The sequence below is a fragment of the Dermacentor albipictus genome, chromosome 2 (genome assembly GCF_038994185.2).
Source record: "Dermacentor albipictus isolate Rhodes 1998 colony chromosome 2, USDA_Dalb.pri_finalv2, whole genome shotgun sequence".
Lineage (NCBI taxonomy): Eukaryota > Metazoa > Arthropoda > Arachnida > Ixodida > Ixodidae > Dermacentor > Dermacentor albipictus.
In genome coordinates, this window is record NC_091822.1 from 49,309,988 (window position 1) to 49,330,789 (window position 20,802).

A 20,802-nucleotide genomic window follows, 5' to 3' on the forward strand; every position below is an offset into this window, starting at 1 on the left:
TCGTGCAGTGTACTTAAAGATAGGCTGACGATGATTATTGTGATGATGCTTTACTAATAATCGGAGGCGTTTGGATTCATCTCTGCCAAGCGGAAGTCGAGTGCGAGTGGAATTGTGATAGCAGAAATGTCTGATTTGCCAGCAGCTTTGTTTCGTAAAAATGCATATTATTACTATTTTTCGCTTGCATACTGGGAGAGGACGTTGGGAGGAAAGAAACGGGCGAACAGTGCTCCGCAACCCTATTCTGCTGCCGCAGGAAATGGTAATGTCAATGTACTTTGTGGGCATTGACTTGTGGGTATTCATATTTAAAAAAAAAATGAGAGTATGCCGACTCACTGAGTGCCGCCTTCTAGGCTACGCAATTTATTTTTCGTGCACGCACACACTGTTGTTAGGCTGAATGTCACGGGACGCCCTATGTCATGGCTTGTGCGTTCTCTGAATAGGGCCAAGCTTCGATTTTGTTGGTTCGGGCTAGGTGGACGCTCGCTGCTTGCCTTTTTAAGCCAGTTTTATATGTCGACTTGCCAGGAAGTAGAATTGCTCACTGTACCGAAAACAGCACTGCAATATTTTAGAGAGCGATGTGAAGGAAGTGTCGACTTGTATGAAGCCCTATTCAGTCCACGCATGTTTTCATGTTTTTAACCATCTTTAATCTTTATTAGAAGTGCCTAGGATCGCACAATGTAAACCAATGTCGTTTCGATTTTATTGCCATCTCCTGACGTCAAATTTACGTAACCGTTGACACAAGTATTGGACTGTGATCCGCTGCGGAATCAAACTCTGGTTCACATCAAGTAATTAAATATCTAACATATTTTTATTAACTATGCATTGAAGTGATTGTCAGATGTTCTCAATTAGTCTCGTATTGGACAAAGTGGTGCATATTCATTCCTACCTTGAAACAGATACACAATTCAAAAGAAGTACAATAACAAAATAAAAAATGAGGACCTAACTTGCTTCAGCCCGTGCAAAGTTTTGAGGAAACGCCTGACTGGACGTGCAGGACAGCACCTTCACGCGGACGGCATCAGAGGCTCACAATAGTGCTCATGTCAGTCGCCTGTTCTTGTACTGGTCGCCTAATGACGAGTCACCAAGAAGTCCACCTTTTTACTGTCTAAGAAAGATGTCTTCCTGATAACCATGTGGAATGTGTTGGTTGACGTAGCCATACTATCAAGCGACAGGACTATGCTTCCTGCCGCAATCTATAGGTACCAGCTGTCACAAGTATGCTTTTCCATATATCTCCTTTATAGGTTCTGGTCATGGAATACTATACGGCTGCGTCATCGTCGCCATCAACGAGTACTTCGACAAACGGCGAGGTGTAGCTTTGGGCATCAACTTGACTGGTGCAACGGCAGCGTCCTTCGTCTTTCCAAGTATTTTCGATCTGCTCCTGTCAGAATATGGCTTGCATGGAACTTTGGCTATTACAGGAGCCCTGTTACTCAACATTCCCGTGCTAGGCTTCCTTTTTCGGAAACCGCCGTGGCACGAATCTGTGATTGATACAAGCGAGGCAGTTAAAAAGTGTGCACAGAAATTTAGCGCTGAACAGATTACGACATGTTCTCTCAAGAATCTCCACGCTGAAGATGGAAAGCCGTCCACCGTAGTTGCCCATCACACTATGTTATTAAAGCGCAGAGGGACACTTATGACCGTACCGGACGAGGAGGCAATAATTCAGAAGAGACTTACCTTATCCAGTCAGCCGGAAGGTTTGACTAAGAGAAAACCCACGGTCGAAAATGCTCTTCATGACACAACAACTGAAGATGCAATGAACATGGCGTGGTCGAGGAGAGGGACGCTTTTGAGCGTTGCTGGATCCTTGCTTGAAGAGGACAAAACCTTGTCTTCTTCGAGGCGAGGAACAGTTATAAGCCTAACACGAACGGGTTCTGCCATCGGCGATCTCGACCTTAGAAAAATCGCCCTTCTTCAAGAGGCGGTAGAGCACCTGACTTCTGTGAACACAGCTCCAACCGCGTTCGAGGAAAACGCAGCATTCCTCGGCAGCGCACAGATCCCAGAAGAGAGGGCTAGGGTTGGAAGCGAGCCAAGTTTTGTGGGAGACTGTGGTGGTGCCAGTCGCGCGGTCGCTTCAAGGCGTAGCACGGTCACAAGCCTAGCATCTCGATGTCAGATAGAATTGCCCTGCAAGACGGACGAGCCTATCCACATAGTCATCCATGCAGAGCAAGGCCGCTCATCCGATTCGGCTCTCATTAGCGCCAAAGAAGTCTTGCGACTACCACGTTTCTACTGCCACATGTTGAGCTATTTCTCCTACGTCTTCTTCCTGGACACATTCCTTGCCGTTGCAGTAGACTATGCTGTCGACGTCGGTATTGACAGTGCGAGTGCCGTGTTCGTGCTCACCTTCTTTTCGGTGACAGACACCATTGGCCGTCTATTCGTTCCCTTGCTCACGGACTATAAGCTCGTGTCACCGCTTAGCCTGATGTGCCTGTCGTACCTAGCGATGGCTGTCATAGCGCACTCGATGCCCTACGCGCAGAACCTCGTCCCTTTCTGGGCGTGCATGATTACCCTGGGATTGCCCGTCGGCTACATACTGGTGGCTGTCTCCGAAGCCATTGCCGTAGAAGTTGGCCTTCGCAACTTACCCATCGCATACGGCTTTGTGGCTGGATTGACTGGTGTCGGAGCCTTCTTTAGGCCAGTGGTCATAGGTAAGTGTACCAAAAAAATGAATTACTGTCATGAAACTCATGATTCACGTACGTGTGCTTACAACGCGTTATCAGCAAACCTTTAGTTCAACAACTGTTTTCGCTGTAAAATATTCAGCGGAAGTGCGGCCTGCCAGTAAAATTTCAAGTGTAATCGGTCCTCCAATATCCTTAGTTTATCTTTGCAACTGAGACTTGAGGGGCCAATATGGTAATCCACTACACAAGAAACTGAGTTTTCAGTGCACATTCGAAATCGAAATTTCAATTTCAAATCGCTGCCGCTAAGCCTCTCCCACCGATAGCGACTGCTGTTTTGGATTGACTGCGTGGCAAGAAAGTGCGCGTCATCATTCTGTTGCCTTTGAAACTGTCTGAAACCGCATGAGTCGTCTTGCTCTGTACTCTCTGGCGCCGAATGGCACAGCAAGGGCGTCGCCATTGCATTGGGCCCTCAATTCTTTCACTCGCATGATGAAGGCAGGATAAACCTGACAATACTTGCAGAAAATGTCTCGGCCTTCGCAGCGAAAGGGACACGAGAAAACAAAACCTATGGCGACCACGACGTATTTCCGGATTTTGCTGTCAATTTCGGTGCTTCCAGTGCACCGTAAGCAGCATTTGAGATTGACTTCTGTTACACCGAGAGAGCTTTACCTGGGTGTGTGATTCCTCTATTCATCAGTTAGTGTAGCCAGCCTGCTGTGTGCTGCAAGTACGCAAAAAAAATTCGAATGCAAATTTTCTACCTCTCCGAATGTGTTCAAATTTTACCATCTTGCTCCGGAACCGGTACGGCTTATCATGAAACGCGCAATTTAATCTCCAAAATTTGGTGTGAAGGCCCGTGAACAAACGTACGTTTTCAGTTTATCAGAGTTGAAGAAGCTCATCTGAGGAAAGGCGGTGTATGTCGATAATATTACCTGCACTGCTTAGTTTTCTGGACTGGCCCTTGTGTGTTTTGAGAAAAGGAATTAACTGCTAGTAGAAAAGGTAAATGTTGTCAGGTAAGCAGACTTGGAATGACACTATCTGGAATAAATATATAGTAGAAGAACAGCCGTGCTATCGTGCTGCACTTGCCTATAAAATTGAAGCGCACAAGAAGAGCATATCTATTTTTCCTAGCATTATTGTTCTCACTCTAGAAGTCTTCGCATGTGCTTTTTTTGTAGCAGAGATCATGAATATTAGTTCTTGCTACGGCTTGCTCAAAATGTTTTATCAGTAAGAAGTAGTGTATCAGTGCTTAATAAGACGCGTTTTTTGAACAGCGATACGTGTGATAAAGTGCTGTTATAATATAACTAAACATAGCTATACCCGCCGCGGTTGCTCAGTGGCTATGGTGTTCGGCTGCTGAGCACGAGGTCACGGGATCGAATCCCGGCCACGGCGGCGGCATTTCGATGGGGGCGAAATGCGAAAACACCCGTGTACTTAGATTTAGGTGCACGTTAAAGAACCCCAGGTGGTCAAAATTTCCGGAGACCCCACTACGGCGTGCGTCATAATCAGAAAGTGGTTTTGGCACGTAAAACCCGATATATTAAAAAAAAACATTGCTATAGTGTTTCAAGGCTTTCAATTTTCTAACGCGCCATCTAGAAAAGGCTAAAACAATGTGTTGAAACTGCAACTAAGAAGAAATGACTTTTCGGCTATGCGTTCTTGTAATGGTTCCCGTCATCCTTACTTAATATACACGCACTTATCACCCATTTAATTAAGTAACTGCTCACTGATCAATGTTCATATTAGGTCGCAACCGCATAATTCAAAGAAGCGATTGCTTAAAGCATGTCGATCAGTTGATTTCTTTATTCTAGCGCTACTTCTGGCGCGTTCATCTTACGCTACACAGTGAAAGAAGACTTTGTTGCCCTTAATATTTACTCTGAAATTATGGCCTTAAGCAATGAAACATGGACAGCTTACTAATTTCTGTGTTTGCGCCAGGACTGAATTATGTTCTCTAAAGCACCTTGGAACATCGTTTTTCCGGATTGTGAAATTCTGGTGACTCGTAAGTGAAATATGTCTATCGTGGCACCTATATATTGACTTTTCAAGAACAGTCACCCTTTACGCAGTACAGCGCTTTCTTCTGAAAGAGAGTCAATCCTCGTAACGTTTCTCAAGGTTTTTCCAAATAATATGCTTAGTTCACACAACGAAAGCTAGTCGCAGGCAACGCGTCGAGAATTAGTCTTTCCTTAAGCATACAGAACCAAAGATTCTTAGTACCGCGTACGATTCGACAGGGTAGCTGTAATCTGATTACTAACAGTCGAACACATCACAAGCTCGGACTCAAGGCGTGTTATTGAAATAAATATTTGAAGAAAGTTACTGAATAATGCACAATTAAGAAAGTAATATTAAATACACCGATAAATTCGGCAACACACATTTGCTTCACCTATAGCGCCTATATATGAAACATTGTGTGGCATATGTATGACTCATACCTCTGTTATCAGAAAGATGACTGCTTATGATTTCATTGCAATGTTCGAAAGGCTATTGCTGTCTGAATAAGATGCGACACTAGAACAAGAAAAGACAACATAGTTAATAAAAAGAACGCTGAAACTACACCAAGTAGCCACAATATAGTTTATTGTCTTCTTTACTGAAACGCTCTGTATGCACTGGAACATCTGCGCGCGTTCGATACGATTCTCGTGGAAATAAGTAGAATTTACATGGAATAATTAGAGAGGTTTAGCTTGGCCGGCATTCCGGTAAGACGTAGGCGGACAGGACGTTGGGGCATGGGGGCGGAGGCGTAAACGTGAGCGGTCTGCATGGAGCAGCCACCTCGTGGCGCAGTGCTCAGAGAGACAGAAACAACTAATGGTGCATTCACCGAGCGTGCTTCTTCGCTGCTGGTGTAAATTTGCAGGACTGGCGTAATCGTGTTGCTGCCAAAAATACCGGACAAACTAAACGCCTCTAATGTAGATTCCGTAAGAATTATGCGGTAAGCACACACACACACACACACACACACACACACACGCACGCACACACACACACACACACACACACACACACACACACACACACACACACACACACACACATATATATATATATATATCATACAATTAAATCTGCTACTGATCATATTTTCTTTAACGATTATTTGGCTGACTTCTGTAACTGGTCAAAGCATGGCGAATAAATATCAACTTTTCCAAGACGGTCTCCATAGATATTACACGACGCTCATGCCCGTCCTTCTTTGTCTACGCCTTTAGCAATATTACTTTAAATAGGGTCTTCGAATTAAAATGTTTAGGTATCCTGCTAACACACGATTTGTCACGGTCGAAACACATTGATGTCACCTGTAAAAAGATTCTTAAAAGACTAGGTTGCTGACATCGTACGCTGCGTCTTGCTCCTCAAGAAAGTAAACTACTTACGCATAAAAACTTCATTCGTCCCATCTTCGAATATGGCTGCGTTGTATGGAATCCATACAAACACTGTGACGTCAAAAAACTACAATCAGTGCAAAAAAACGTGGTGCGTTTTCTTTTTTTGCAAGAGATATGACAAGGAATTTTCACCGTCTAACTCTCTTCCCCTATTGGTCTCACTCCTCTTGCAGAGCGTCGCAAACTCGAATGCCTAAAATTATTTCACTCGTTAATCAATGCTCCTCGCCTCTCCTCTCTAGATAACTATTAAACTTTTTCCACACCCTCATGTATGAGGAGTCACCGTGCGCTAAATATCTCAACCTTTTTTGCCCACACTGGTTCCGTTAGAAACAGTTTTCTTCCATCAACAACTGAAGTCTGGAATCCATTACCGGACGACATCCGTTCACTACCACTGAAACAATTCACGCAAGCTTGTTTATAAATGTTAGTATGTTTGTTGTTCATCCCACTCCCGCAATAGCCTTATTGAGACTACAGTATGTGTAGATAAATAAATAAATAAATAAATAAATATAGTTGAAGCAAAAGTGAAATTTATATTGATAGCATGGCATCAAAGTTAAAACCGTTAATTAAATTATGGGGTTTACGTGCGAATACTACGATCTGATTATGAGGCACGCCGTAGTGGGGGACTCCGGATTGAATTTGACCACCTGGGGTTCTTTGCCGCGCACCGAAAGCTAAGTACACGGGGGTGTTCGCGTTTCCCCGCCATTGAAATGTGGCCCCCGTGGCCAGGACTAGATGCCGCTACCTTGTGCATACTAATGTAACACCAAAGCAGCTCAGCAACTACGTCGGGTGGCTACTTATTGTTTAGTGTAAATATATGAGTCGTTTTCATTGCCGCTAAATATGCACAGGTTCTGCTTGGACGGTTTGTCAACTCTTTGAAATTAGCAACTTCGAAGCATATTCGATGTCTGAATGCTTTCTCTCGTTTCTCCAGTAACGGTTGTTTATAAATTCTGACAGGATTTATTCGATACGTGTTTCCAAGAGTCGCCCGATTCTTTCGCCCTCGGAAATGGTTGATGCTGAGACCTCGCGAGATCGTCACAGTTTTTTCGCACGAAATAGGCCTTGCTGAGAAGGTTATAGTTTTAGTACCTAACCAGTGGTGCAAAGTCTGAAGTGGCTATCTGGATAAGCCTTTATTTTTGCTTCATTGCTGTTTTATGAGATAACAAGTGCTACAAAATATGTAACAAGCAAGCATACGATAACAAAGAGCAGACAAGTTCTGCAATATTTCATGGCCTACTGCCCTTCCAGAAGTATGGCAAAAGGTCATCGTTGCCGTTCCCCGATATTTATCGGCGCACTCGCGGACGCACTGCGTGCTCGAACGGCTATCGTTTGAACAACTTTGAAGTGTGGAGTGGACCCAGCCCGATAAGTGCAATCCCGAACCATATCAGCCTGAACACCTTACTGCCGCGTGTCCAGATAAATGCAGCTCTCGTGGTTTCTTGTTTGTTGTGCAGACGACTTGTCTTAATGTGTAATGTTTTCGTGAATACTAATGTTTTCATCGGGGCGTTTGTTTCGATATTGTTTCATTGTGTTTACTCTTCTCGTTCTGTTGCTTTTTAGCTGAATTATGAGAATAACCGGCCCATTCAGTGCCCCCCTTTCATAGCTAATAAATAAGTGGGTGTAGCGCAGAGACTTCTTCAAGCCGGCTGTCAAGATTGCGCGGACACTCTGGGAAGGACTTGTATTGCTATGAAGTATGCGATAGTGTTACTGGAATAAATGTTAGATATTGACGCTGCTAACTACCGAAGCACTGGCGAGTTGTCACAGGAGGGCTATAGCTTGTGACAACCCACACCGTACGAAACCACCGCTTTCCGAATGATTGTGAGACACGTCCGAGTGGCCACGCATGTCTACGGCTGCATTTATTATTACGACATGGTATATTGAAACGCTCGAGGCACTCTGGCGCGGCCGGCGCCGTGATGTCTCGGCGTCCGCGGTGCCAGTGTGGTTCATGCGTGAAGGGCCAAGTGTCCAGACAGGCCAGAGAAGCTCATTGCGTTTGCCTGCAAGAACAACGAACCCAAGTGGACGCACCCTGACACTTCGCTGACGGCTCGCGTCAGCGAAGTTGCGGTGCGTATAGTGAACTGAGCGAAACAGGTAGCGTTACTCCAGCTACAAACGCTCTCTTTTTTCCCCGTTTCATCTCATGCGACAGTGTGAGTGCCGCGCCTGCAGCACCGGTGGCGGCATTCCTCATCGTGCCACCATTGCGAGACGCCTGTTAGGTCTCAGTGCGCTGTTTCTGCTGCGCGAAAGCAGTTGCACCGCGTGCTTCATTGCGCCAACATGGGGCCCTTGCATATTCCAAAAGCAGCGTATTCGGAGCTTGAGCACAACGCTAAATCTTGGTATCACTTTGAACGCTTCGCCAAATTTTACTTTCAATTATTCTAGTTGTCAGTTTTAATAAATGTTTTCTGATAAGACCTACGCGCATTTCTTTTTTTTTCTTTTTTAACAGTTCACTTATCCTGTACTTATCGGGTCTCGCACGTTCGGACGGTAGTTAGCTTTCACCTTTTTAGACTGTTTCATTTGAATTTTTCGGCCCGCTCCGCTCAGCCGATGAGCGGGAGCACATGCGGCGTGCGCTTAGTAGCAAGCGAGCTGGCCGAGCGGTGAACGCGGTCCGCTTACAAGTTGCCTAAGCGGAGCGTCACCACTGTGTTCCGCTGGCGATCTCGATGCAAGATGGCTGCTGTCAGTGCTGCCGTGCCTTAGACTACTTTAAGTGCAGCTTCGTTTTCTACTACGCAGCGCGAGCCTCGGCTCACTTTCGCATAGACAAAGGCCTATCTCTGGTGCGAGAAATTGTGATTCTAACCCATTAGAACACCGCGCAGCGCGGGAAGACGACTTGCGGGATTTGATGCGCGCATTGCATTCGAGCACTTCGATGGAAAGCAGGCTTTCTATTTCTGGCTACTTCCACTTGAACATAAGAAAATAGTCATCTGTCGCACATCTCACTGGCTTCGCTTTTCGTTCGGGTGCGAATCACTGAACCAAATAGCCGCGCTAGAACAAAAACGTCACCAGCGAATTGGCACCAGGGCTACTCTGTAAGCGTCCACCTAGTTAACATGTCTATTTCGTCTGTTGCTGAAGCTCTGATTGGCTGGGCTGGGGTACGCCTGAGAAGAATATAGGCCTCACCAGTCAATCAGCACTTCGGCCGCAGATATAACGGACAAGTCCACTAGGTGGGCACCTACGTAATATTTCCCGCCTCTCTCTCTCTCTCGGCCACCACGGACTGGATTGAAAATGGAAGGCCCTCGTTGGCTATCACCAAGTCGATGCTTTATTTTCCATTTGGTAGAACGCACCATAAACGCGTTACAAGACCACGTCCACATGTTTTATAAGCAAATAGGTCCTGCATATTTTTTCACTTAGTGCAATTGACAAAACTGGTTCTCTTTTTGGTTTACTGCGCCGATTTCTACCAGAGGGCGCTGCAAATAAGAACGGCCTGGCTCCGCTAAGCTGAATGCATAGCTAAAACATGAAAGTTGCCCCGCTTCTCCGCTTTGGCTCTGCGGAGAAACATGGAGCGAAACGCCACGACGTTTATAGTCGGACGTTATCGGCGCGCGGGCGAGCGTCGTTCGCGGTCAGTCACGCTACGTAGGTTGCGCTGCGCCAGCCGAGATGCCATCCCCTCTAGACCTCAGACTCTGCCCAGGCGGCGCTGCGGAAAAACCCGTCACCAGCGCCCCCATCACAGCCTTGGCGTGAACTGAGTAGTGCAAGAAGAGCTGTCTGGCCAGCGAAGGTGCATATGCAACAATGGACCCTCCTCTTCCGGTTGTGTTGAGGCACGGTTTCCTCATAATCAAGGACCTGGAAAGCTTCTTCTGCCCATCCACGCTTTGGGAAGGGAGGAAGCTCTGCAGCGTGAAGTATGTGTACAATATAAAGAAAGTCTCAGGTGTTTTTTCGGCGTTCTGCAACTCGCAAGTACAGAGAGCATCAGGCTTGTTTATAGGCATATCAGCATAAAATCTAAGCATTTCAAATTGGGCAGCAAACAGCGTGTGAACATAGCGAAAGTAAGCTTCCTGCAGTGCCGGCGCGCCGCATCTTTCTGCCTCGCAGGAGCTATACAGCATCGCTCAGTACCTTTGAACTTTTCGCAGACGCTTCAAGCAACACGCGCGCACAAATAAATGTAAATAAACGCAACTTTTTTGTTACACACGTGCGTTACTTCGCAATTGTTCACCCAGTTTTCCTACAGCAACTTTATTATTCACATTTGAAAAACGTAGTCGAGCAGGCTCAGCCGATCGCGGAACGTGCTTGTTGTATCGGCGCAGGACATATAAAATACCGAAACTAGAAATGAGCTCGCGATACAACGATGCTCTAGATCAGGATTTTGAATTCATAAACGAACCGAATGTTTGGTTAAACTGACCTGTCAAATATCTCTGCTCTACCTGTTGAGTCAAGTGGAGGCGGACGTCTGTTAACAGGTGGAAATATCGACGGCACATACGCAGGGTGGTTCGCAACGTTGTTTTTTCTGCTGCCAACGAAGTGGCGGCTCCAGATTCTTGAGTTTCGCTTGGTCGCCACGGTCCTACGTCAGGGCTACGCACGTAGCACAATTACAGCAGAACAACATTATCGCACATTCTCATGCGACTCGCTGTGTTGTAGGGAATACAAGTAATTTGATTACCCAACACGTTGAACGGCCCGTATCCAGCGCTCTCGCCTTTCCCCTTCATACGATCGCGTTGGAAATCAGTAAAACTGAACGTTGTTGTTCAGTCCTTCACGTTCATGGCAATTTACAACACAACAGTGGCGTCGATTGCGGCGTTTCTTCGTAGCGCGCGGAGCTATTGAGGTTGCAGTCGTTTCCGCGATCAGTCTGACGAGTAAGCCAGCAAGTGGTTTATGGCAGTTCGGCGACGCGTCTGAGTAGCGGAGAAATTCAGAGCTCTCTGTCTGGGTGTGAAATGCGCAAAACACTGAAATATGGACCAAAATCTAGTTAAATCCTTGTTTCGCAGTCGCTAGCTGCATAGGCAACTTAGCAAGGGAGTCAGGCTTGGCACTACTCAATTACTGCCTCTTCACACTGGCAGGTGGCGCTAGGCGTCTTGCAAAACTCCTTAGAGACTCAGAAGAGCCACCAGTTATTGACAATTTTGTTTGGGAAGGGTGCAACAGAACTAAGTCGGAAAGAAAGGGAGGGGGAGTCGGTACGCTCATCCATCAGGGAGCCAAGTGGAAAAGAGTAAATTCACAATGTCAAGAGCATCTTTGGTTATCAGGTACAATGAGTGGGAAAGGAACTTGGCTGGGCGTTACGTATTTGTGGACCTGAAAAAAATGCACAGAGAAGAATAAAGAGTTAGTGGAATGCATAAGCGCTGATATTAAGGGTTTCGGGAGTGGTGCTGAAATTGTCCTATTAGGTGACATGAATGCCCACATACAGGATTTAGATGGCTATACCGACAATAACGGGAAGTCAATGCTGGACCTTTGTGAGCAAAATAACCTCGTGATCGTGAATACAGGGCCTAAGTGTGAAGGACAGATCACGTGGGAAGTGGGAAACCGGCAATCAACCATTGATTACTGTCTGATGACAGAAGGAATTCATGATAAGTTGAGAGAAATGATCATCGATGAGGAAGGGTTTAACAGCATAGGGAGTGGTCATAAACGCATCATATTGAAAATGGGATATGTAGTTGGGAAAGAGAGCAAGGAGAGCAAAATGGCCAGTCCAAATTTGAACGCTCAACAAATAGCAAATACAGTCACTAGAGTTGAGGAAGAACTTAACAAATGGCCAAGTAAAGAGTGGGAATATGGTGAGCTTATAAGTGTAATAAAGACAGAAATACGGAAAGAGAACCAAAATGTTCGTTGGAAAGGAAAAAAGAAACCGAAAAGCTGGTGGAACAAGGAGATACGAGAAGCGATCGCCGAGCGACAGAAAGCACCTCGAGAGCACAGGCAGGCAAAGAAGGCGCAGTTGCCACAGGATGAAGTAACTAGTAAATAGGAAATATACCGGGAGAAAAAGTCTATAGTTCAAATACTGGTGCAAGCAAAATTAAAAGGTGAAAGTGAACGTTGGTTGTCAGAAATACGTGAGAAACAGAAGGCCGCACCTAGAATATTTTGGAACCACATAAAATTATTGGGCAGGAGGTCAGCAACAATACAACAACATATCCTAGACGAAGATGAAAACAGACTCGAAGGAGAAGCGACAATAAATTACATCCGAAAAGCAACAGCCGAATCTTTCCAAGGCAATGACGAGGTTATACATGTTGAAAAAAAAGAACATGAAAGAGACCCAAGGGGAAAAGCAGCTGGTGCTGGCAAATTTAAACTGGAAGAAAGCGGAAGAGAAACTTCCTAAGCGTACAGCCACAGGGCTAGACGAGGTTCGCGTTAGGCTGATAAATGAACTAGGACCAAAAAGTAAGGAAGCTCTGGTGAAAGCAGTGGAAAGAACATTAAAAGACAGACGAATACCAGACAGTTGGCGACAAAGTAGAATGAATTTAATTTATAAAGGAAAGGGGGAGAAAGACAGAATTCACTCATATAGACCGTTGACCATTACATGGGTAATATACAGGCTAGCAATGCAGGCAATCAAATCAAAGCTTCAAGCATGGGCAGAGAATAATGGCATTTTGGGAGAGCTTCAGAATGGCTTTAGAATAGGTAGGCGTCCATCCATCCATCCAACCATCCATCCACTCCAGAGTCTGACGTCCATACTTCAACGCGCGCGCCGTCGGGTGCTATCTTCGGAGCATGCGCAGAACGTTCGCCAAGTCGCGCGCCGTCCGCAAAGGCCGTCTACCGAGTTGTGTTGGCGCCTTTTTCTTCGCGCGCAATGCATTGTGGTGCGAAAGTTCCGCCGACTCCGACGCGCGAATGGCTCAGCAGCCATAGAGGCGCCGGGCCCGTCGGGGCGCGTCGGAACCTGCCGGTTACGTTAGCTGCGCCGGTGCACCCGACTATGGAGGGGTCGTTTTCGACGACGTGACGTAGCATGCGCGCGCGCGGGCGTTACGTCGGACTATAAACGGCCCTTAAAACACTCTTCAATGCCGTTGTCGATGAGTGGGCGCAAGGTCGATCCAAACAGGCCGCGAAGCTTCGGGCGAAAAGCGGTTCAGTACAGATTGTCACCGACATCAGCACGGGCATTATGGGAGCAGCGATTGAAGCGCGACTATGTTTGCAGGGAACAAACATTGGGAAAGAAAGAAGCGTTTTTAATTCAAGCGAGACACAGTTAGATTCATTGAACGAAAATAAAATTCCTGTCAAATTTACATATTCGTGACGAGTTAAGAAAATGCAGTTTTATTAAATTTTATGATTATTAATAAATGTATTTATTTTCGGCGCCCATAGTTACGGGGGCGTTGACGCCACTATATCTCGCAATGCAATGCACACCTTGAAATGGGCAGAAAGGCACACTCGTAAAGTTCACCTGTTGAAATAGGGCCCCCTCACAGTTTGTGCTTTCTTGCTTGTCGAAGTTTGTCTGAATTTGGTGACGCGGGTAGCTTCATCGCTTCTTAATCTGTTCAGTCAAAAGCAGTGAGTTACGACCGCTAGATAATTGTGTAGTTGTTTTCGTGCGACTGCGCCGGCCAACAAGCTTGGCGTCCGACGATAGGATCAGCACTCTACACCTAAAGCTTTCGTTGGCCTCCAAAGAAAGTATGTTCTGTGCAGGGGTGCGATTTCGACAGCCGTACGGCTGTCTTTTCCTGCATCGCTTTCCGCGCTGAAAGCTCAAAACGCCTATAAAGTCGAATGGCGGGGCATTTGAATATATAGCTCCAATAGTAGGCCAACAAAACAAATTTCGCGCCTTCGTAAACAAAATGACGTCAGTTGTGCTTTTAACGGACATGGCGTCACATTATTTCTTTTTCCGCCGGAAGTGTTCCCACCACATACAGATGGCGCTAAGCCCCATGAACCGCCGATGGACCGCCATGTTTTGAACGTATGGGCTCGTATGGAAGTTTCGCTACCATGTATATTTACCTTGGTGGGCGTTCCCGATTCCCCCTCGTCTCGTTTGTTTAGCGCAGCGTAGCTGACGCAGCACGTCGCTTTGTTCGCCCTTCCAAAGGCTCATCGCCGGCATGAGTGAGAACGCAGAGCCTGGTAAACCCTCGATTCACCGCCGTTGCCGCGAACCTTGTGGTCGAGGACGTGGTCGAGGCGCGCCGATATGCGTGCAGGGCAACACTGGCAGGCGGTTTTTCAGGCAACTAACCCAGTGGGGGGAAACTCCCCGGTTTAGGTGGCAGAGGTAATTGGCGCCATCTCTGTATTGGGCGAACGCAAAAATCCATTTCCCTTGCATGGCATCGTAGATCGTCGCGCGCACGTGCGCCGATCCAGGTGGCCGAGCCCTTCCCCCTCCCCAACTCCTCTCCAATCGCCTTCCCTCGTTACCCCCTCGCAACTCCCTGACCTTCGATTGTCTCCGTGCGGCCCGCCGGCCTGGAGCCAGCTCAGCCCGCTGCATGACGTTTCATGTTGCCTTATCTGCTGTTATCGCGAAGCGTGCGCTGCTGTGCGTTGACCGGCGTGGCTAGCGTCGTCACTTTCGTGGTCCTCGGTAGCTGTGTGCTTGTGCTCCGCGATGTTTCACCCGTTTCACGACTCGCACCACTCGTGCATCGTGCAGTGGTGCACAAATACCTCAAAACAAGCCTTTCAAGGTTGTTCCGGGTGCCTAAATAAAGACAACAGGTGAGCGCTCAGACCCAAGGACATCAAAAGGCGCATGTACACGAACACAGCCCTGTCCATTTGTGTGCTCCATGAGGCTCCGGACGTCGTTGCGCCTTGATTATGCTACACTTGCCTCTTCCCGGCAGAGAAAGCTGACAAATAGATGTTCCTCCTCATTTTCACCTGGTCTATGACTTGTGGTTATCTGTGCGAAGTCTCATGCTGCAACTTCAGTAACTTGCCCAGCTTTCCATACTGCTCTCAGTGCTTTTCTGTGTATCACGTTTTACAAACGTACTAACAGCTGAAAAATTACTGTTAGTGTTTGTGCACTATTTCAGTAACCCCAGATGGGAAAACCGCGCGAACAACCTTCATGTAGGCATGATACACATTTTTTTTTCCTTCTGGAAAGCGTGAGCATTGCAAGTGTCCTACATGCAGATTTTTGCAGTTAGTGTTTATTATACAGAGGAGAGCGCAGTAGGTACGACTTAGGTACGACATGCTGACTTATGTATGCCTTAAGTGACGTAATTTTGTTGCTAAGCATTGCATTCGCGTCGAAAGAAAAGTCGTTTTCTTGGCTCATTTTACCTGGTCTTTGATTAAGGAATAAGCCTTTCTGCGAATGTTTTGTATGTGCTGCTGCAAAAGCCGACTACCTTCTGTTCCCCTTGCCACCGTTACTCAAGTTTTGGCCAAGTGCAAAATAATGTGATAATGTGTGTTTCAGTTTTTAGGACAATGTTATTTTTTTGTCCCATGTTTTCCCAACTTGTTCAGGAGTGATGAATATGTCACGCATTTCATGTACTTTCGTGCAGATTTATAAGTAAGCTCTATCTTTTGGTATGGCTCTCAATGAAACAATGTTAGCATTTAATTCTGTTTTTTGGGGTAATTTGGGTGTCATTGTTTTTGCCATTACCAGTGAGTTTTCCCTTTTTATAGTTGTCATGACTATGTCATACAAGTCGTCCAGTTTTGTGCAATATCTTAGTGCATATATCACAAGCTCGTCTACATTTCGGTCTTGAGGACGTTATATAAAAATGTTGTTTTATGTGTGTGTACATGAAATGGCCTTCGCGTTTTCTAGCGCTTTCTTTCGTTATTTCATCGTCTGTGAACATTTGGGCTCAGTACTCTTGTATATGTCATGCACCTTTCACTTTTGCTCATTTTTGGAGCGTGTATCACCACCACGTTATAAGAAAAATCTGTTTTCGGAAACGAAGTCAATAAGGCGAGACTAAACATCTGTTGTGTTGGAAGTGAAATTTTTTTTATGTCCAGGCACATGCTCGTATAATATAAGTATGGGCAAGACTGCGTGCGTGCCAACGCATAGCCCATGGCGCACCACGCGCCAGCTCGCAAGCAATGCCAATGCGCGGCGTAGCGCGCGCATTGCTTGCGAGCTGGCGCGTGGCGCGCCGTAACAAGCGCGCTATAAAAAAAAAAAAACACTCCGCTTAAAGGGCCCCTGAAACGGTTCGGTCAAATTTTGTTGACGCGTAGGGTACAGATTAAGTAGAACATTCGCACCACAATTTAGGTGAAGCGTTACGTATTAATGGAGTTACAAGCAATTAGAAGTTACCCTCCTCCCTAAGCATGCTTTTCCTCCTCAACTCGTTCGCCTAGCGAGCGGGGCTAAGCTCCGCCTTCACCGGTACTGCGTCACGATGCGAAGTCATATCGTCCACTTCCGGTTGTTTTGGCGCCCGCCCCCCGCCCGCGCGAGACCTCTCCGCAAGCCGCTTGGCCGTCGACCGAGAGCTATCAAAGCAGCGTGCGTTGCGAGCATTCTGTCGTAGCGCCGAACGTGTCTGGTATTCTGGTAACCACAGGCAAACTGGTCATTGCGGCAAATGACTGGAGGCATAAACTCAAGCTGATGAAGGAATTTTAGCGTAGACGTACGTGAGCGGCCTGATCGGTTTGCACGGTCCAGACACTTGTTGGCGCAGCGCTTAACCAGCCAAACAAAGCGCTAATTTGCTCTAACCGAGTGTGAAACATTTTAAACATTTTAAAAACAATGTGTTGATGATTACACTCCTGCGAAAAATACACACCAGCAGCAAAGAATACACTTCGCTGCTGCTACTGTGTATGGTTGAGCTCTGTGCCACCAGGTGGCTGCACCGTGCAGACCGTTCACATTTGCCCTTCTGCTCATCTCATGGCTCACCCCGTTATGGCACAGTCAAGCGGCCAGACCCTGTCCCCTTGTGCTTGCGTTTGCCCTAATACCGGGCTCGCGAAACGCTATTGCGTTATTGATCTTCCGGTATAAAGCGACGGCAACAAACGCGCAAATCCTGGCGCCGATCGGATAGCGGCAGTCTGATGCGCAGCAGCCAGTTCGCTCGTATGCTGCCTTGCAGGGGCACACGATGTCGCAGCTTGACATATTGGCAGTCGCTACGTTTGCAATCCACAAGGCAACAACGTCGAATCATAGTGTTCGCGAAAAGACTGATACCGAATCTGACCGCGGAGTTCTCGTCAAAATGGAGTACGTTGTAACACAAGCAGACGACGCTTGCTGTGTGCCGGAAGTGCTTAAGTGTACTCAAAAATTGTTCTTGTGCATTTTCTTTATGTTACTTTCTTTTTATAAAAACAAATGAACTAACATTCCAAGTATTACGAAGATCATTTGTTTACCATAAAGTTCGAAAAATTATCAATCACGCGCCCTGGTCAGCCAATCGGATAGCTCGCCCCACTGACGTCGTATGGGTCATTTCGCTCGCATGGGTAGGGGCGGCTAAAAATTCCGCCGAGCAGTGCGCTGCGATCAGCAGCGATGTGTATTTTTAAAACCTTATAATAAATTACACGCTTTACGCGGAGCACTTAGATGTGTCAACTAATGATCAGAAGGACCTACTCTAACAACTCAGTATGTTTGTAGAAAATCGTCAAAATCGTTTCAGGGTACTTTTAAGGGTAAAAAAAAAGAGCGGCGCGCGCGGCATGGGGGAAAGGGAGAAAGGGAGTGGAACGGGTCGGCATAATAAAAACAAAAAGGAAAGAAAAACGTTTAGGAAAGGAGGCGCTGCGCGGCTGCTATTCCTGTTGCCATAACAACGTAAACAATCGTGTGCGCCGCCATTTTGCTTCTGCGTTGCCCATTGGTTAGGGCCGTAACTGAAGGGGACCTTGGCGCTAGCGTCGAAAGAGCGTCTGCCATGGCGTCTGCTCAAAAACGGCCAATGGCAGCCATGCGGAGATTCGGTCCCCTGACTAACCTTCGCTTAAATTGACAGCGCCCTCCCGTGGCGTTGGTGGAAACTCGCCGGGGTTTTCTCCTTTCGGCCGCCTGTCGGCGTGGTACGGTGACCCGTGCGAGACAGACAGATGCCGCAAAACCACTGGGAGCATGAACGAAATAAATAATCTGTCAGGGAGCACGACGTAGAGCAGTCAGGTTTCGTAAGGGAACTCTTTATGAAGCCACCCCTTTAGCTTTTAAGGTTACCATTACAGCGATCATGCTAACGAAATTCAGTATGTCGGCCTGTGTCGCGCGAGAGCAAAATAAAAGTCCAGGTTTCCATCAGGTGGTTCCCGGCTTAGTAAAAACGCTTTCACGTAAAACGACACCTGAAGGAAGGGTGTCTTTCTATTGCTATTGTTCTTTCATGTGACGCTGTTAGCTTATCTGTGAGCCGCGGTATCTGTGATCCGAGGCCAATTCAGGATCAGACGCATTCTTTCACAGCTGCATTAAGTTTTTTCTTGCCCATTGCGAGGCAATACACTTGGCTGTGTTATAATTGGCGCAATTGTCGAATGCAGATGAAATGCAAAATTTTGAATTTTATCAATGTAACTGGCTTCACGTGACTCCTAAACGTGCAATGACGCCAGGAACGAAAACTGTACGGCCATCCTTTTGCATTTCACAATTCCTTGCTACCTAGTCGCCCAGCACACACTGAATTTAATTAGGCCAATATGTAATTGTATGAATGTGAAAAACGTCTTTTTGCGGTACTTTTATTCCACAATATGCACCTTACGATGCTAAACGTGTAATCATCGGAAAGCCAGTTTTAATGCTACTTGTAAATAGATGAAAAAACATTGAACGCTCACTAAGAATGTTTTGCAACGTTTGCTGAAGAACAACTTCCTTTGTTCCAAAGGATTCCTGCAGATTGTCTCTAGCGTTCCTTGCGAGATTGTTTTTCGGCGCCTTTTTACACTGTTGCTGCACCTTTTCAGACCTGCAGAAATGTTAGTAATTCGAGACCTATCAGGTGCCTTCGTATTATCGCAGTACACGAACTGCAAATTTCAGAGCAAGATGTAGCGTCGATGTTTTTTGGTGAACCAAATGACAACTTTCATAAACGGAAGTAGTTGTCACGAAAAAACTAAACTCTACTTACCCACCGTATGTTTCTGACGTCAATATTGAAGAAGTGTAGCAAAAAAAGAAGCAAACGATATGCAGAACATTTCTTTCGAACTTGCCGCCAGGGGCAACGCACTTGCGTTGGCCAATTGTATGCAGTGTGGCTCACATGTTCTCACTGCGACGTTTTCTTTCCTCGCCCCTCAGGTTTCTTCCGGGATAAGTACGGATCATACGACGGTCTTTTTCGAACGATGGGATCGATGGTGCTGTGCTCTTTCCTGCTCACTGCTCCACTCTGGGTCCTGGATCGACGGAGGACATCGTCGCCAGCCACCAGCAAAGCCATGGACTCGGACGACATCGTCACTGATGTTGGCTCCGCTCCGTCTGCAGACCACCATTCGTAACGAGCGAACCATGATTGCCCATGAATAACGACGATGAGGGCACAGAGCAAAGTGCCTTGCAAAATACAAGCGCATTCGAGCACGGCACTCAGGTTCTCCGAAATGGGAGTAGGCGAGCAGCAGTGTGAGGAAACGTCTCCACCGGCACCATCGAAATGAGGCGGGAAACAACTCCGCCCTCCCTCACCATGTGTTGAGGGCATAACCTATTCTTCTAATATAACAAATTATAATAAGAGCGCTTTTCATAATAGCGAAAATGTATGTGTAGCCCAAATAAACGAGTCAGCTCATACACCCCCCCCCCCCTTCCACTTCAGTTCAGTTCAGTTCAGTTCAGTTTATTCAGACATACATTGCCTGGGTTGAAAGGACTAAAAGGCAGATGAGCTCGTCATCGTCTTACCTTCGTCTTACTTACCTTACCTTTCGTCAGGAGCACAGGCTGCTGAGTTTTTTTAGCACAGGATGCCAATCACCGGTCAAGTGAGTTTTTTGTCACTCGGTCCATCTGGCCGAAGGAAGTAAGGTTGATAATCGCTGACGACTTGCCAGGCGGAACATTCCAGGTAATGCAAGAATGTTTTTTTTATTTATTACTTTTCTGTGTGTGTGCGGCCGTGTGCCAAATAAATATTGTCAGTGGGGATGACATCCTTGGGTTCGTGACATAGGCACTATGCCGTGCTACTACAGACAGTAAGGATATCCGGTTGGACTGTTCTACTTTCATCCATCACATTGAAATAAATGAGACCAAACACGGGTCCTACTAAAATTTTAATTATATTGCGGAGTTACGAAGTGCACAATGCAAACTTCGGTAAAATGTTCCTCGCACATCTCAGAAGCCCTCGCAAAATGTGTGCACCATTATGACGAGCCATGCCTATATTTAAGCTACAGCTCTCGTGGCCGAAATGCCCTCAGTGCACCGAGCGCATTTGAACGTAAGTTTACCAATTGTTTAATTCAGTACTGGGCACCTATGCATGCGTTTCGTCAGGAGC

At 46.6% G+C, this 20,802-nt stretch overlaps 1 protein-coding gene across 2 annotated transcripts in view; it reads left to right on the forward strand.

Annotated features, from left to right (window-relative positions):
• LOC135904265 (uncharacterized) overlaps positions 1-20,444 on the forward strand; it is a 46,809-nt gene extending 26,365 nt beyond the window's left edge. For both annotated transcript variants that reach the window (XM_065434884.1, XM_065434885.1), the window contains 2 exons: positions 1,281-2,726; positions 19,590-20,444. In XM_065434884.1, the coding sequence (XP_065290956.1) occupies positions 1,281-2,726; positions 19,590-19,792 (1,649 nt within the window). In that variant the 3' untranslated portion in view covers positions 19,793-20,444. The remainder of the gene's footprint in view (positions 1-1,280; positions 2,727-19,589) is intronic.
• Positions 20,445-20,802: the final 358 nt, after the last annotated feature.